General features: G+C 39.3%; 1 protein-coding gene across 1 annotated transcript; it reads left to right on the top strand.

Moving 5' to 3' along the window:
• Positions 1-315: 315 nt before the first annotated feature.
• ppef2a (protein phosphatase with EF-hand domain 2a) lies at positions 316-15136 on the top strand (the record flags this gene model as incomplete). Its single annotated transcript, XM_079250879.1, has 16 exons — positions 316-373; positions 1719-1846; positions 1942-1996; positions 2077-2252; positions 3101-3215; positions 4327-4373; positions 4676-4842; positions 4935-4971; positions 7000-7149; positions 7249-7581; positions 10341-10526; positions 10622-10764; positions 12416-12522; positions 13026-13189; positions 14344-14431; positions 14883-15136. The coding sequence occupies 16 exons, from the start codon at positions 316-318 to the stop codon at positions 15134-15136; spliced, it is 2208 nt and encodes a 735-aa protein (XP_079107005.1).
• Between the last annotated feature and the right edge of the window lie 3086 nt (positions 15137-18222).

Genomic DNA, 18222 nt, shown 5'->3' with positions numbered 1-18222 from the left:
GCAGCATTGAAGCTAATCACTGAGGTTAGGAGTAAACCAGCAGATAACAAGATTACTATGCCCTCCAAACATCCTGTCTGCTGCTCTGTGAATGAGTTGGAGGTCAGGCCTGTGACGGACCAGCTTCAAAATGGGTGTAACTTGAGACGTGTCACATATGCTGTAGTGTTGAATGTATGTCTGGTTCAACATTTACTGGCATTTAAATGCATGCTCTGATTGTACCTGTATTAGATGATTTACTGTGCGTCATATATGCATGACATCTGAGAGATTTGAGCCATTTTTTGCTCTGTGCTTGGAGCAGGAACAGTCATGGGATGTGGTGTCTCAAAGTCCAACCATTTCCACAAACACTCAAAGAAAGGTAACAGTAATGTTCCACATAAATCAAAGTCACTCACATTAAACAGAGAAGCTTCATGTTTGTTTCTGGAGCACTTTATTCCTCCCATCTGTGTGTTTACAGAAACTGTGTGGATATTTTCCATCTGTGAGTTGTAATTATGATTTGTTTGTCTTTCTGTTTTACCGCTTCCCTGCGAAAAGCCGTCACAAGTAAGCCTAATGAGCCTGAATCTGTTTGTTTGTGCAGGTGTTGTTGCTGTTCGCCAGATGTTGGGAAAAACCTCCAATCTTATGTGTGTAGGTCTGACTAAGTGGTGGAAAATCTGACTTTCCTCTTTGAATCATTTATATTTCTTATAGACCAAAAGATGCAAAGAAAACATTTTACAACATGTGAATTTGATGTGGCAAAATGCTATTAAAAAAAAGACCACTCTAGTATTTTACTTTGTTACAGTATTTGCCTTTCAGTAAAATGAAATGATATATTTCTGTTTAAATGTTGAGATTTCTGTAATCAGGGTCAGGTTGAGAAAAGGGTGGCATGTGTAAATGAGAACTTTAAAAAAGGTTTATTACAACTAAAGTGGTCATTTAATGTGAAATCTAGAGCAGTTTATGAAAACAAACAACCAATGATAATTTTTTCTGTTATTTTTAATGACTTTTTCATCCAATTTATAAAAATGTAATCAGTTTGGCCAAATATTATATTTCACAAAGGCAACTGGTGAAGTGATGCTATAGGAATGTGGCATTACAATTAAGTACATGGTTATAACTTATATAGAGCAGTGTATCGTACTACATAACATAATGCAGTCACTTACATTTGGACAACCGAGGTTTACCCAGGTAAATTAGTTTACACTGAATACTTGTCAGAATTTCATTGTCCTTTCTTGGAATTGATACCCTGTAAAAGATTCACAAACACTGCAATGTGTGTGTGTGTGTGTGTGTTTTTTTTTTACTCTTTTAGATTTTAAACATTACTTTCTGGATGAAAAGTGACAAAACACTGAGTTAGTCCTCTTCCAGCTCCCGATGACTGCGTGCAAAGCAAATCTGACAGTCTTAAAATGTTTTACTACCTTTTAATTAAAGTTACATCAATCTAATTAATTTAAGATAGTGATCCTTTAATTGTTTGCTCTGTGTAGTTGTACCTTGTTGTATTATCAAACAGACGATTTATAATGTGACCATATTGTGCTATATAAAGTCATGCTGTCAGAGAACAACACCTGGCTTCAACAGCAACATGAGTACTTCTGTACCCACCTGCAGATAGCATGTTATAGAGGAACATATTATAAGTGGAACTATACTGTAATATACTCACTGTATGTTTGGGCTCCATGTTTCAGCCATAAGAGCTGCTGTTCTGATTCAGCGATGGTACCGGCAGTATGTAGCCCGCACAGAAATGAGACGGAGATACACCTGGAACATCTTTCAGTCCATCGAATACTCTGGAGAACAGGCCCAGATCAAGGTGAGAGGCTGTCACACACCATCTAGTATGGTTCTGAAAAATTTTCTAGGGGGGTAACAGTAGAACTTTAACCTCCATGTCTCTCCATCATGCAGCTTTATAATTTCTTGGGATATCTCATGGATAATTTCACACCATCCAGCAGTGAACGTAAGGTTTCTGCACACCTTCACCTTTGTTATTCCTCTGTGAAACAGAGTCTCTAAGCTTGAACTGTGTTGATCTTCCAGGAAATTTGATCTCACACATCTTCAGAGAGAACGATATTTGTCGGGATGCAGAATGGGAGAGATACTTCTGCTACAAGAACATTGACGTGCCAGAGGTTTACTCAGGGCCTCATCTCACCTTCCCTCTCACAGTGGACCAGGTTGTTGGTCTGTTGGAGGCCTTCAGGAACAAGAAAGTAGGTGCACAGCCACCGAATGTGCTTTTGCTCTGCAGTCTTCTGCACTGTGAAATTGCAAAATTAATCTAAAAGGCTCTTGGAATTATTAAAGTTTCTTAAGAGAATCCTATCACAAAGAAAAAACAACCATAAAGTATTTAATGCATCTGGTTAGTGTGTCTTCTGAATGTGTTTCTGGCATGGTTCACTGAGAGTATAGGCCTTATGGGAGATCCAGAACCTGCTGGAGATACTTTATGTCTCTGCTTGTTTGGGAATGCCTTGGAATCCCTCAAAAAGGGAGGGGAACAACCACAAAACTATGCTGATTGACAGCAATAAGCCTCAAAATAGCTCTGATTGGATGCAGAATGGCCACAGAGTGACACAGAATAGAAACAAATAGATATAATATGAACCAAATGAGTTAAAAATGTGTTATTTAACTTAAACTTCCCTACATTAACTACAATATGATGAAGACACATCGAATAGCAACACCTGAACTAAACCATTTTGCTAAATAACCACAATTCAGTGCAAAATATTGTCTGCATGATAGTTTATTGTTTATTTCAGTCTGGGTGTGAAGCTCTGAATGTCAGCTGAGGTTCTTTTGTTATTATCATCATCATCTTTATTATTATCAGACTTAACACACATAAAATTACAAAAGACAGTTGTGCCAGTGCTTCCACAGAGCTGACTGGTAAAGTATAAGGTGTACTTCTAGTTTTGAATAAGTAGTGTAGTTGTATCTAGGAAATGATAACCGTCAGTTTCTGGCTGTTAAAAACAAAAACATTTTATTTGCATTTGTCTCCATACATGTGACCTTTTGCTAACCAGTCTCTCTCTCTCTGTAGCAGCTGCATTCGCGTTACGTCCTCCAGCTGCTCCTGGAGACATGGAAGCTGCTTCGCATGTTGCCAAATATCAACCGCATCGCCACCTGCCACAGCAAAGAAATCACCATCTGTGGTGAGAAAAAACAAAACATTAATATTGGTTTTTATATTGATACTTGTAGATAATAACAGAATAAGAGTGAATTAGAATAGAGATCTGAAGCATATACCTGAAACAAGCCATTTAAAGTTAAAAACGGCTAAAATATTTTGGTTCCAGCCTCCAAAATGTGATTTTTTTTTTTTTGCATTTCTTATGATAACAAATAGTTCAATTTATTCATTCATTTCTATACTGCTTATTCCAATTCTGGGTCACGGTGAAGCGAGAGTGTGGTGGTTAGCACTGTCATATCCCAGTAAGAAGGTTACTTGTTCAAACCATGGCTGTTCGGAGTTTGCATGTTCTTTCCAGTGTAATCTGGCTCTCTCCCACAGTCCAAAAACAAGTATGTCAGATTAGCACGTGTCTCGAAATTCTTTCGAGCAGTGTGTGCAAGTGTGAATGGTTGGAAATGTAAATGGTTGGAATTTTTCTCTGTGTTGGCCGTTTGATGGATTGGTGAGTCATCTACGGTGTTCCCTGTCTCTCACCTAGCAGCTAACATAGTCTCCAGCATCACAAACAATCATCATGCACTGGAAAAAGCAGGGATAGATGGATGGATGGATGGATCGATGGAGGGAAGGATTGATGCATGGATGGATGGATGGATGGATGGATGGATGGATGATGGATGCATGGATGGAGGGAAGGATGGATGGATGGATGGATGCATGGATGGATGCATGGATGGAGGGAAGGATTGATGGATGGATGGATGGATGGATGGATGGGGGAAGGATTGATGGATGGGTGGATGGATGGATGGATGCATGGATGGAGGGAAGGATTGATGGATGGATGGATGGATGGATGGATGCATGGATGGATGCATGGATGGAGGGAAGGATTGATGGATGGATGGATGGATGGATGGATGGATGGGGGAAGGATTGATGGATGAATGGATGAATGGACGGATGGATGGATTGGTGATGTAAAAAGCTAAGAATAAAGTTGCTGTCAGACGCATCGCAAACTGACAGAGCTAATCATTTCCATATGGACATATAGACTTTACCTATTTGCATTAATATATGTATTTATGTATTAATATATATATATATATATAAATTTGCAGGTGACTTGCATGGGCAGCTGGAGGACCTGCTGTTGATTTTCTACAAGGTTAGATAAAACATTATCTTACTGTTTTTTTTATCTTGTTTTTTTTTTTTTTTTGTCTTTTATAGTTAGTAATACTCACACTGATCTTTTTATTGAGAAGAACTTCTTTCTAGCATTTAAATCAAGCAGTAATGTAGTCTAAAAGACTTAAAATAAAGGGGCTTATGATGGTGCAAATCACAGTTAAGCCTGTGAAACTTCAAGTCAGGGAGTCACCTGACTGAACATATGTGAATGATTTATTAACTGCAGTTAAAGCTTGCAGCTAGAAAAACGTATGCTTCTGCTGTTTTTGACCTCAGAATGGCATGCCGTCTCTTGAGAAGCCCTATGTATTTAATGGAGACTTTGTGGACCGAGGGAAGGACTCCATTGAGATCCTCCTCATCCTGTTTTCATGCCTGCTTGTTTATCCATGTGACGTCTACCTCAACAGAGGAAACCACGAGGACCACATAATCAATCTGAGGTGAAAATTATTCGTGAAACCAAAAGCGTCAACAAATTCATCTGGTATGTCTGAACTCTCATTCCTCACATGTGTTTGTCCGACCCTTCCAGATATGGCTTTACTAAAGAGGTGTTGACAAAGTACAAGGTAGGTTTCTGCTTGTAAAAATAACAGATATATTACAATCACCACCATGTTCTCAGGAAAGCTTGATAAAACCCACTTGTCTCCCCTCACAATACTGTTCACTCCTCCTGGCAGCTAAGCGGATTTGAGGTCATTAAACCAGATCACTACAGGACATCTGGCTCCTGACGAGTCAGGGAAGGCAAACAATCCCAAAGACCTGCTGAGAAATACTCAGGTTTCCAGAATCTTGCACATCATATTTTTATCCTGGATTTGATCAAATTCCTGCAGACAGGCAGCAATAATGCCAGTAATAGAGCTTGAAACTGTAATTAGAGGCTGCAGTAATCGAAACAGGAGTCAGTTTACAAATGTATCAAAATTCACAAATATTCTTACTAATCGTTCTTAATCTGATACATGGATAATTATAAAGAACATAGGACTACTCAGTACATCAGAAAGACATATTAAACTAACTTTAAAGTTTAGACAGTGCAAATAGTCATGAAAGTCATCCACATACTGTAACAAAAAGAAAGTGTGGGGACTCCCGTGCACCTGCATACCTGTCCCACACACCAGTCTGCCTGTCCCAAGCACCAGTCTGCCTGTCCCAAGCACCAGTCTGCCTGTCCCACGCACCAGTCTGCCTGTCCCACGCACCAGTCTGCCTGTCCCAAGCACCAGTCTGCCTGTCCCACGCACCAGTCTGCCTGTCCCATGCACCTGCATACCTGTCCCACACACCAGTCTGCCTGTCCCATGCACCTGCATACCTGTCCCACACACCAGTCTGCCTGTCCCATGCACCAGTCTGCCTGTCCCAAGCACCAGTCTGCCTGTCCCACGCACCAGTCTGCCTGTCCCATGCACCAGTCTGCCTGTCCCAAGCACCAGTCTGCCTGTCCCACGCACCAGTCTGCCTGTCCCATGCACCTGCATACCTGTCCCACACACCAGTCTGCCTGTCCCATGCACCAGTCTGCCTGTCCCAAGCACCAGTCTGCCTGTCCCACGCACCAGTCTGCCTGTTCCATGCACCAGTCTGCCTGTCCCACGCACCAGTCTGCCTGTCCCATGCACCAGTCTGCCTGTCCCATGCACCAGTCTGCCTGTCCCATGCACCAGTCTCCCTGTCCCACACACCAGTCTGCCTGTCCCATGCACCAGTCTGCCTGTCCCATGCACCAGTCTGCCTGTCCCACGCACCAGTCTGCCTGTCCCATGCACCAGTCTGCCTGTCCCACGCACCAGTCTGCCTGTCCCATGCACCAGTCTGCCTGTCCCACGCACCAGTCTGCCTGTCCCACGCACCAGTCTGCCTGTCCCACGCACCAGTCTGCCTGTCCCATGCACCAGTCTGCCTGTCCCATGCACCAGTCTGCCTGTCCCATACACCAGTCTCCCTGTCCCACACACCAGTCTGCCTGTCCCACGCACCAGTCTGCCTGTCCCACGCACCAGTCTGCCTGTCCCATACACCAGTCTCCCTGTCCCATGCACCAGTCTCCCTGTCCCATGCACCAGTCTCCCTGTCCCATGCACCAGTCTGCCTGTCCCATGCACCAGTCTGCCTGTCCCACGCACCAGTCTGCCTGTCCCATGCACCAGTCTGCCTGTCCCATACACCAGTCTACCTGTCCCATGCACCAGTCTGCCTGTCCCACGCACCAGTCTGCCTGTCCCATGCACCAGTCTGCCTGTCCCATACACCAGTCTACCTGTCCCATGCACCAGTCTGCCTGTCCCACGCACCAGTCTGCCTGTCCCATGCACCAGTCTGCCTGTCCCATACACCAGTCTACCTGTCCCACGCACCAGTCTGCCTGTCCCACGCACCAGTCTGCCTGTCCCATGCACCAGTCTGCCTGTCCCATGCACCAGTCTACCTGTCCCATGCACCAGTCTGCCTGTCCCATGCACCAGTCTGCCTGTCCCATACACCAGTCTTTCACAGGGACATCACACAGTACTAAGAAGAAATACATACCAAATGAAAAAAGAAACTGAAGATTGCCTCTTCTTCTTTATGTTCTACCTCAGATACACGGCAAACGGATACTGAAACTACTGCAGAAAATCTTTAGCTGGTTGCCGTTGGCAACAGTTATTGACCAGAAGGTGCTGGTCCTCCATGGAGGCATCTCAGATACCACCGACCTCAGCCTCCTGGCGAAACTGAACAGACACAGTGTGAGAAAACATTATATGAAGAACTGAGCAATTTTTTTTTTTTTTGGACAGTGTCTTAAATCTGTATCTCTTCTCATCCCATCTGTGTTGTCCCAACAGTATGTATCTGCACTCAGGCCTCCAAAGAAGAAGAACCAGATCTCAACGCCGACGTCCATCGACATGGATGATGACGTCTGGAACACCAACAAGCTCTACCTTCGTCGGGCCTCTCTCACATATCCCAAACCCATTGGAACCCGGGACTGCTTCCACAACCGCTCACTGCAAGACTTCTCCGGCCGCATCAAAGTGAACGACGGGGATGAGCAGGGGAGCCCCAGAAGGACACCAAACCAGTTTCACTCAACAGCCACCAAATCTGAGAAGGACACTTTGTCTGTATCCAATGAGTCTGTCAGCAGTGATGGTGCCAATGAGGAATGGAGGCAGGTGAGGCAGCTGTATGGATTGTTTAAGATACTACTGACACACTTTCTACCTGTTCACAGCTGTATGATCCATCAAATATAACTTGTCTTCTAACTACAGAAAGTATATAAGTAGTTTACATCTAAATGATGTGAATACAAAAAGTTGAATGAAAACAATATTTTAGAAAAAAACCCAAAACTTCCACTGAAGCCAGAATAGTAGCTACGCTGGCTTGAAATAGAAGACTTGACAGGCATGAAAATAACTTTGCAACTTTCCTGGTAAAGTTTGGAACAAGTTATTTACAGCCTGAATTTCCAAACAGTAAACTTACATGACTTAACGCTGTCTTCTCAGAGGCGATATCAAAGATATTCCCTGAATATGAAGTGAAAAGTAATTTTTTTTTATCGTATTGATTGTTTTTTTTTCCCTTTTCTGAAATTGTTTTGTTCAAATAGTCTGTTCTACTTCGAAAGGCTCACAACTGAGTCAAATTACCTCCAAGGATTTAAGTCTCATAAAAAAGAGCTCTTTAAATTCTGTAAATTCTAAGGAACAGAACTTTAATTATCTCGTTTTGGCTGAGATAATGTTGGACCATTCCATAATTCTGTCACACAAGGTTTCAGGGAAGTACCCTACAAGCTGTTGATGAATATGAATAAAGGAGTTTGAAGAGCCTATTAAAACATTTTCTTTGACTTTAGTGCATTTTATTTCCTTTTTTTATTTCCTACCAAAACTGACATTAAGAATTTAATTTTATGTGATAAAAATGTAAAAAGCTCCATGTGAAGAGAAAAGGCTGCACTAGGTAAAATATCTAAAGCATGTTTAGTAGAATATCTGTGGAACATCTTTGATTCAGGGCTAAAATTGCATCTGTTTCTCTCATCTTACTATTTTTCTTTAAAGCCATGATGTTTTCCAGTGGTAAAAAACATTTTTTTTATACTTTGGTTGTTGCTTCTTCATTTAAGAAGCTACTCTTTTGACTTTCTTTCATAATTTGTTCTCTTTTATAAAGCTACATTTCCTTGTTTTTTTTGCTTAAAACCAGTTCATCTAAATAAATCTTATTTGTATTCCTTATCAGCAGCTTTTTAAAAGACTAACCCAGATTTTCTTAGTCAACAGAATCCCTCCCCCTGCCCTGATGCCAGTGATGTACAAATTAGCTTTACACTTGTTCATTATTTTATGCTACGCTTAACTCAAATCTGTCACTGATTTAGGTTGGCTAAAATTCACTAAAATGTTAACCCGTGAGTGTTATATATACAATGATATTTATGATATTACCTCTGAATCTCGGATGCGTGATACTTAACCCTTTAATGTTCTGGTCTACCATTTGGTAGCGGTAAATTTGCAGTGACTTTGATGAATTTATTTCTAAAATTGTGGAAATAAACCTACCTGAGCCATCTTTACCAATTGGTTTGGGTATGTCAAACCTGAACTGTTTCAACCATTTTATTGTTGTTATACTATTATTAACTTCTTCTTTTTAACATCTCAACCTTTTGCTAAAAAATATTTATTCTGTTTATTCGTGTTCATTCGTGTTCAAATTCTTGTACAAATGGAAAAACGCAGAGAAACATTTTTCTCTGGCCTTTTTGTTAGGGTGTTAAAGGATTAAAGTGCGGTAATACGGAAGCAGGAGAAACCTGAGTATTTTAGATTAAGTTTCTTGTATTTGGGTTTTAAATGTTAATTTAATCCTTTGTACAGTTATAAACCTGGTACGCAGTCCAGTTTTGTTTTTCTAATGAATCCACATTAAAAAGGTGATATGAAATGATGCTCGATGTCCAGGTTTGTCCAGGCCTTCCCAGTTTGTGGAACTGACTTGCCTTGTTGTTTATTGGCCTGGCACTGCTCCACCTTAGATGTTTATGGAGGTTATGTGTTGCTCAGGAGTTGTGACCTTTGTAAATCAGCCTTGCTTCAGACTCAACCTGGTAAACTCTGTCTGTAACCAGCACCGGTTGTGTCTTCAAATGCTGTAATCCACTGCATCACTAATCTCTCCACCAGGACTTCCATCTGCTTTTCAGACTGGTCGGTACCAAAGTAAGCACAGACTGTGAAGTGTGTTTAAAGACATGTCTGAAGCAAAGCAGAATGTGGAAAACTTTATGTGGCATTATTAAAAGGTGAACTACATATTCATGTAAAAAACCAAACTATATACTATGAAAATGGCGTCTTAAAGGCAACATGTTAAGTTTTTGAGCATTTTTGGGAGTTGTTTGCAGGCCACTCATCTTGCTTTATAACATACTTCCACACATAGTGCGATTAATCCCCACTACTAGTGGTGATAATATTCCAAAAAAATAGACTGGCATGAAAGATTAATTTTTAAATGAGAAATTAATTTCTAAACTCTAGTGACAAATTAAACAGACAAATAGCATTAACTGAGTAATGCTTCAGGATCATCCATCCATCAATCCTTAACTTCCTTGCATCCCTCTATCCATTCCATCATCCATCCATCCCTCCATCCATTTAGGATTAGTCATTTTAAAGTTAGCTTTATTGCTTACATTATTAAAAACATTTCAGATAAAATGTTATATGTGAAGAGAGAGATGACCCTATATTTAATTTAATTTAATTTAATTTAATTTAATTTAATTTAATTTAATTTAATTTAATTTAATTTAATTTTATTTTATTTTATTTAATTTGATTAAATTTTATTTTATTTTATTTTATTTTACTTTTGATTGATGCCTAATGTGATTCTTTGGTGGCACCAGATTTTAGATTTGCTTTGGAGTGACCCAATGACACAGAACGGCTGCATACCCAACGAAGTGCGGGGTGGGGGCTGCTACTGGGGCCCTGACATCACTGAGGACTTCCTAAACAGACACAACCTGCAGCTCATTATCCGCTCCCATGAGTGCAAACAGGAAGGTTATGAGTTCTGCCACAATCGGAAGGTAAAGTTCACGTCTCAGTTCAGCACATTGTGTTCTGAATTCTGATAAATCTGTTTTCCTGAGTGTTGTCCTTGTATGTTGTTAATTTCCTTCAGGTCCTCACACTGTTCTCTGCTTCCAATTACTATGATGTGGGGAGCAACAGGGGAGCCTATGTGAAGTTGGGTCCAGACCTTGTGCCTTATGTGATACAGTACCAGGCCAGCAGTATGACCAGAGAACTCACTGCAAGACAAAGGTACATCAGCCTACCAGATCAGTCCTCAACCATGTGATCTATTTCACTTCACTTTTTATCATAAGTTTACATGGCAAAATAAAAATTAGACAATAAAAGGTTGGTTTGTTTGTTAAACTGAGTATAAAGAGTTTGGAAAAATAGTTTATAAAATTTTTAAAAATTTTGAAAATTAAAGAAAAAAATTATAAATTCCCAGAAAGCTAAACTAGACATATCAGTTTTTACTGTTATTATAAATGTTAGCTTTTTTTTTTTTTTTTTTTTTTTTGTCTTGTCCAGCATTTAAGCAAGCAGAATGATTTTCTGGATGCTGTGTTCAAATTTACTTTGCCAAGGGAAGCGTTATATAATGCTCCCTTTGATATTCTGGATTCTTCTTTTGTTTTTCTATTTATTTTACATAATCGTTTGCATTATAAAATTTGTATTGCTGGACCGGACTGGAGAAGATAAAAGAGGGACAGAAAGAGAATCGAGAAGAAGAGAAAACAGCAAAACACCTCATAGAGAGAGAAAGAAAGAAAGAGAAAGAGAACAACATACATACATAAGCATGTACAAAAGTTAGCTTTGTTAACTTAAATAATCTTCAGTTCCAGCACAATTTTTCTCATCAACCCTTTTTTTCAACATCAGACAAGAACTCTGCAAATGAGATATTCAAGTAAATTTTATAATACCCTGATACAAAATATTAATTTTCAAAGGGCTGTACTTCAGATGAAACAACACAAACCCCCAAAAAAGAAAGAAAAAAACACAACATAAGAGCAGGGATCCTCTGCAGTGGTCCTAAGCGCTGGTGTACTGCAGGTTTTAGAAGTTTCCCTGTTGCAACACACATGAAAATCAATAGGTAATTCGCAAACCTGCACGAGTTTGACATTGAGCTCTGCACAAATCTGAGTCGAATGTGTTGCAACTGGAACAGTTTTAAAACTTGCAGGTTTGAAGATCTGCGATGGACTGGCGAGCTGTCCAGGGTGTACCCTGCCTGTCGCCCAAAGCCGGCTGGGATAGGCTCCAGCTTCCCCGCGACCCTGAATTGGAATAAGCGGTTCGGAAAATGAATGAATGAATGAAGGTTTGAAGATCCCTGACAGTCCAGATGGGGTGGGCTGCTTCGGTCCTCAAAAGCCAAAGATGTGCAAGTGTTGGGAGTTTCCCTGCTGCAACACACTTGACTCAAATCAATGGCTAATTAGCAGACATGTACAGAGTTGGATGTCTTAGCCATTAGCATAACTTCTAGGTTCAAACCAAATCCTCCGCTTCCTGCTGCAAACTTCAACTTTGCTTCGGACACAGTCAAGGAGATTAAGTAAAACCCTACTTTAAAATTAGATTACACAAAACTAAATATATTTACCTTCTTCCTCCACTTCCTTTGCTTTATTTTTGTTTTAAAGTGAATTATTCTGTTGAACAATCCGGTTGGTGAGTGAATAGTTTTGACTAGTGTTAGCAGACCTAAATAATCTTCTAAAACAGCTTAGACGAATGGCTGTTTTAATTTTATGAAAGCAAACCAGGATAAATGTGAAAACATGAAGATAGAAAGGATAAGATGGTTTTGCTGTTTATTTAGTTGTATATTGCATTAGACAATATTGCCCACTGCGTTGTGTCTGCTTTTACATCATCACAGTATTGGGCGAACTGAACGCTCGGCCCTCAAAGTCCTGCGAGAGCAGCTGTTTGCGCACAAGTCTGACCTCATCTGTGCCTTCAAAACGTTTGACAGCGAGAACACAGGTGAGTATAGCGTGCGTCTCATGGTCCAACCCGGTCCACAGCAGATCGGGTGTTGCTTAATGTTGTGGCTAATCTATTGTGCGGCTCTCTTTCTCCTGGTTGTTCTCATAGGACAGAGTATGACTGGGGAGAAATATGAGCAGACACTTTTGTGTCTTTTATGCGACATTATAATACCCATTCAGGATAATGTGGGCGGTGCAGCACAGGATTCAGAGTTTCACAGAAACTTCAAATGAAACCCTTTCAGTGTTTTCATGTCATTCAGACAGAACAGCTGCGAAAATCATAAAGCAAAATGCATCACACGCAAACATTTAACTCCCGGAAACAATGCCTACAGATGATAATGATATACTTGAGAATAACACAATGAAAAAGTGTGTTTTTGTGCAAACTGATCAAACTGATCAAAAATGGAAGTCACAGACCCTGCAGAAAGCAACATTTTGTTTGAACTTGAAACAAACGCCGTCATGACAATAAACTTTCACCTCTGTCAGGCTTGGTGTCTCTGAACGACTGGGCCTCTGCAGTGGAGAGTGTCATGCACCTCAATCTGCCCTGGAGGATGCTGCGCTGTCAGCTGGTCTCCTGCAAGAACAGCGAAGCCATTAACTACTATGAGTGGTTCAACGAGCTCGCCATCAAGGAGCCCAACGCAGACGTAAGGATAACCACAACCTAAACTAGATTTATGATACTTGAACATATGGATAAATGAGGCTGCAGTGTCACCATTTTAGAAAACAATTCCTTGTTGGTTTTTAACTGACAAAAGTAAAATGTTTTTTTTTTTTTTTATAAACGTAGCACAAACAGACTGAGCTGCAAATAAGATGGAAGAATTAAACACATTTGATTAAACTGAAGAACTGATGAATAAACTTGACTTTGTTTAGTTAGATCAATACAATTCATTTATGTGACTGGAGTATTTTTAAAAAGTAGTGTAAATACATTTCTGAAATGAGTACCTCATACCTCTATCATACTAGTTTAAATGGCTCAAGAAAGTCTCATCCATGGATAACATGTTACATTTACTCATAAAAATCTTGTGGGTGGTAATTAACTAACAGTACCTCAAATAAACCAAACTGAATCCAACATTTTGACATTTAGTTCAGTCAACAAAATGTTTTCTCACTAAATCAAAGCATTTGGATTTAGGAGGAAATTTATTCATGATTTCATTACGTTCTCCTAACAAGTTATTTTCTTAAAGAGTTTCACACCAGTGAGGACTCCGACAGCAGAATGCCCTCAGTTGTTTGCCAGTAGATTAGAGTGCTGTGGTGTTCCCTAAACCAGCAAATTGGCTTTGTAGCTCAAAAGGTTACAAGGTGTGCGACCAGCAATCTTATCCTTAGGAGGGTCAAATATGGTGTTTATTTAAACATCTTTGTATGTATAAATGTAGGTGTAAAGCTAAAATATTTGTACCTTTCTGTATTCATTTTGGCTTTTTTTTCTAAGAGGAAAAACTTAAAGCCCTGGATGATCCCAACATAAATCTCTGCTTTAATTAAAGAATAAATCATTCATGTTTCCAGCGCTGACATTTGGCTTTAAGTAGCAGATTTTAGTGCACATGAAACTCTTTTTACATAACAGGTTGAAAGCAAATGAGCTCACCAGGGGGAAATGACTTACATTAAATGTGCAACATCTCAGAGAGGATTCAGATTATTAATTAGCAAGAATATAATTGCTTTAGGGTTTGTAATTATGTCTCTGTAGTGTTTTCATTACATCACTTGTTTGTAAACAGTTTTTCTTCCTTTCCTTCCCGCTAACTGTGTTTCTCTCCTCCTACAGCACATTGAGCAGAGTCTGCTGGAAACGTTGTACCGCCATCGCTCCACTCTGGAGACCATCTTCAGGATCGTAGACACTGACAACTCAGGTAAATACCAGCAGAGCATAGTGTGTGCTTCTCTTAATCTTTCATGGCTAACATATGTTACTCCCTGTAGTTGTTTTACCTCCCTGTGTTTTATGCAGGGAAATCATACGAGCTGGATCAGAATGCATTAAATCTTGACAGAAATTTGGCATTTTACATAAAACATATGGTGTCAGGACTGTTTTGTGTTTAAATGACGTCTCTTAAGCTCAGCTACTGGTAATCCACCTGCGGCGTGTGAAAGAGGCCTCAGCACGTTACAGCTTTCTGAATCCTGATAAGGATTAACCCACTGATCTACTGGTCCTTCCCCCGCCTTGGATCAAACACGCCCACACACTGACGCACTTTTATGTTGATCTGTATCTCCCTGCTTTTTTTTTTTAATCAATAATTTCCACCCCCTTTCCTTTCTGAATGTCTTAATCTTCGGCTTCCACTTTCTCCTCAGGCTTCATCACCATGGAGGACTTCCGGCAAACCTGGAAGCTGCTGAGCGTCTACCTAAAGATGGAGATCACGGACGAGGCCATCTCCGACCTGGCTGTCACCATCGACAGCAACCATGATGGGAGTATTGACATCGATGAGTTCATGGAGGCTTTCCGGCTCACAGACAAGAAGAGCCGACTGGAGCGAGGACGCAGCATGTTCATGGGCACGGGCACAGACCTCACGAAGCTGGAGGGAGATCCCAACATATAACCAAAGAGAGTAAAAAAGACTGCGAACAGACTCCTCGGCAGGCAGCAGAAGAGATTGGAGGGGGCAAGTTGTAGCCAATGCAAGCTGCTTGAATGACGCACATGAAGATGCAGGATGCTGCTGAGCAACAGCTGTGTGGATCACAAGGGATTAGGGAGAGGTCAGAGATCAAAATGTCTGACTGTGAGGTTTGTCTCACGTTGCGAAGCAGTGTTAATCAGAGGAAATGTGGGTGAAACACGGGAACATTAGGTCTCTTTTGTTTGCTTAGATTAGTCATAAAACTAAAGTAAAACAAAAAGGAGATCATATTTGGACTGAATTAGTCTGACAATACCAGTATTACAAACAGGAATGGGTCATTTCTTATTTCTGTTGCTGTTATTATATGTGAAAAAACATTTTAGATGAAGAGATGACTGATCATTTCTATCCTCATCTTCAACCAAAGAAACAAAAACTGAAACCGAATCCCAAAAAGGACTCAGGAGTGCATCCTGGGTAGGAGTGTAGAAGGAAATATCTCAAATATTTCATTAAATAGTTCATTTAATAAGTAAATATAAAAAAGCAGCAGTACTTTAATGAACCATAATAACTTTCCATAGTAGTAGACGTGTTGATTCACGTTGATATACTCATTTTGACAATGTCAGTTTTTTTTTGTTTAATTTTTTAATCTGGTAAAAAGTTTACAAATGCATCTTAGAAGTTGATGATGTGAGGAATCCTGCAGTAAATAACATTTTAAATTAATTAAAGCGCTTTCTAGTCTGTAGCAGCACCATGGTTTTTTGCTTTATGTTTTTTTTAACAATTAAATTGGATTAAATGTCCATCTTTACAAAGTATGACAACTGTGAAGCAGACGACTTGCACTGTGATGGGTCGATGTGTGAGCTAAATGTTAATCACAAAAATGACAAAAAGCATGAATGTAAACATAACTATAAGACAAAGGGGGGGAAAGCTCAGTAAATATATATTCTTAAGGTTAATTTTAATAACCACAATCATGACATTTTTGCAGAAAATATATGAGGGAAATGTGGTTTTACAATATTACAAATATTCAGTAATGTTTTGTAGGAGGAAAAGTTAAAATATACCAAATTAAGACTAAGTTATCATAGTTCTAGTTACATTTAGTCAGACTTGTTTTATTTATCAAGTCAGAAATCCCAAATGTGTAAGAACATGATAGTTTAATTATTTAATTAATTAAAAGTCCAGTTAAGAATATGAGAGAAAACAATCTTTTCACGCCATCTCAGAAGACAAAAACCAACCCATGTAACAAACCCAAACATGTAAAATAGTGTAAAAAGTGTGAATTTCATATTTGAGCAGAAAAAGCTGAGCTACACAACTGATCTACTGGCATTAAAACATGATCATTTTACTTATTTGAACAGTTTATATCCACATACACTCAGGTCTTCATCTTCACACCAACACTGTTGCTACAGCTGTTCTGAAGGGTTAGACAAGACACTGACTCTTTCCTTATTTTGGAAGTAAATGAGAGGCATTTACATTTTATGCTGCTCTGTGTCATTGAATCCTGCACATAGAGCTTTAATTATTTAGGTGAAAAGCATTAAAATATAATTTTGTCACTGTGTCTATAAAGTCAAACAACCAATCATCCAAAACCCACACATGTTGAGTTTAATACGAAATGAACTAATAAAAGAATCACACTGATTTTGCCTATTAAAAAGAAAATTTTAAAGCCTTAAACCATGCACATCCTCACCTTAAAGACAGAATCGTTGTTTGGAGTGGGAACTTTTTCAGATCTCCTGCTTCTCTGAGCCAGTATGTTAATCCATCGTTCACTGTTGGTCTTTAATCAGAACATGACATTTATGCAACTTTACTCCTTCAAAAAACTAAATAAAGACAACATCCAAACAAATGCTACATTAATGCAACTAAATGCTGCTGGTGCCTGAAGCAACGAGAACGTTTGAAGTTTAGGAAGTTTAGTTTTCATTGATGATGGCTCGCATCAGTGCCACTTGCCAATGATAAATAGAGGTTATTTCTTGTCTCAGTATGGATAGCTCTGAATTTTAATTATGTCTGTCAAAAGAGTTGCTTTGACATAGGGAACAATTATTGCTTTAAGAGTTGTTTGAGCAGTATGTAAATAATCTTAAGTAGCCATCAAAACAGCTGGAAGCCGCTACCTTGCTCTGTAGAGAAACAGATAAAACTCCTACATTGTTGAATATAACTTACCACAAAAACAGTGTGAATGTGAACTTTATAGATGGGTTTTGCATGTATAAACCCAGAGGGTGTACACTTGAGTTGCATTTTTCTGAGTAGCATTATTTTTGTGTCTGTGAAAACTGTAAAAACTTTAAATAAGTAAGAACAAATGAAAATCTGATTTTTTTTTTTTTTTTTTTTTAACTCCAGTGTTTTCCTTTTTCAGTGTTTCTGTTTTAGTTAGTTTTATGGTTATATAATTTACAAAATGTGGTACTAACAACATGAGGATGTACTTTTGATGAAAATAAAATAACTTGTTTGATATAAAGTTGAGAAGTTTAAGAAATATCTGGTTGATAATGCCTTATTTTAACACCCTAATTAGATTTTATGCAAATGTGTAAGTAGATCATTTACTAAAACAAGTACTCTAAATGCATTGTTACTCTCAGACTCACGTATAGTTTAAGAAAAAAACATCCCTACAGAACAGGTAGCAGTTCTTCCTTCACTCATTGTTTTTCTTTTCATAAGTGATTCAAAAGTTTTAACTCCACAAATGTTACAAAACTGGAAATAATTAATATTTTTTCCACAATTTTCATCAGAATTCCACCTGAACCACTTATTTGCTTCCAAATCAAACTTTTTGCACATCCTAGAAAAGTCAAAGGGTCTGAATTTTCTGTTAACAGTGTCAGAAAGACTGCAGAGCTGCAGAGATGTGGACGCTGAGGTACAGCGGTATCCTGGAAGAGTCACTTTGTTTTTAAAATATCAGACAAAGGACTAGTTGACTTGTTAAGACTGGAGGCTTTAATATTATTACTTAATACTTAATGGATAGGACACACAGTCTCATT

This window comes from Telmatherina bonti (assembly GCF_933228915.1).
Source record: "Telmatherina bonti genome assembly, chromosome: 13".
NCBI lineage: Eukaryota > Metazoa > Chordata > Actinopteri > Atheriniformes > Telmatherinidae > Telmatherina > Telmatherina bonti.
This window is presented reverse-complemented; position numbering and strand designations above follow the sequence as displayed.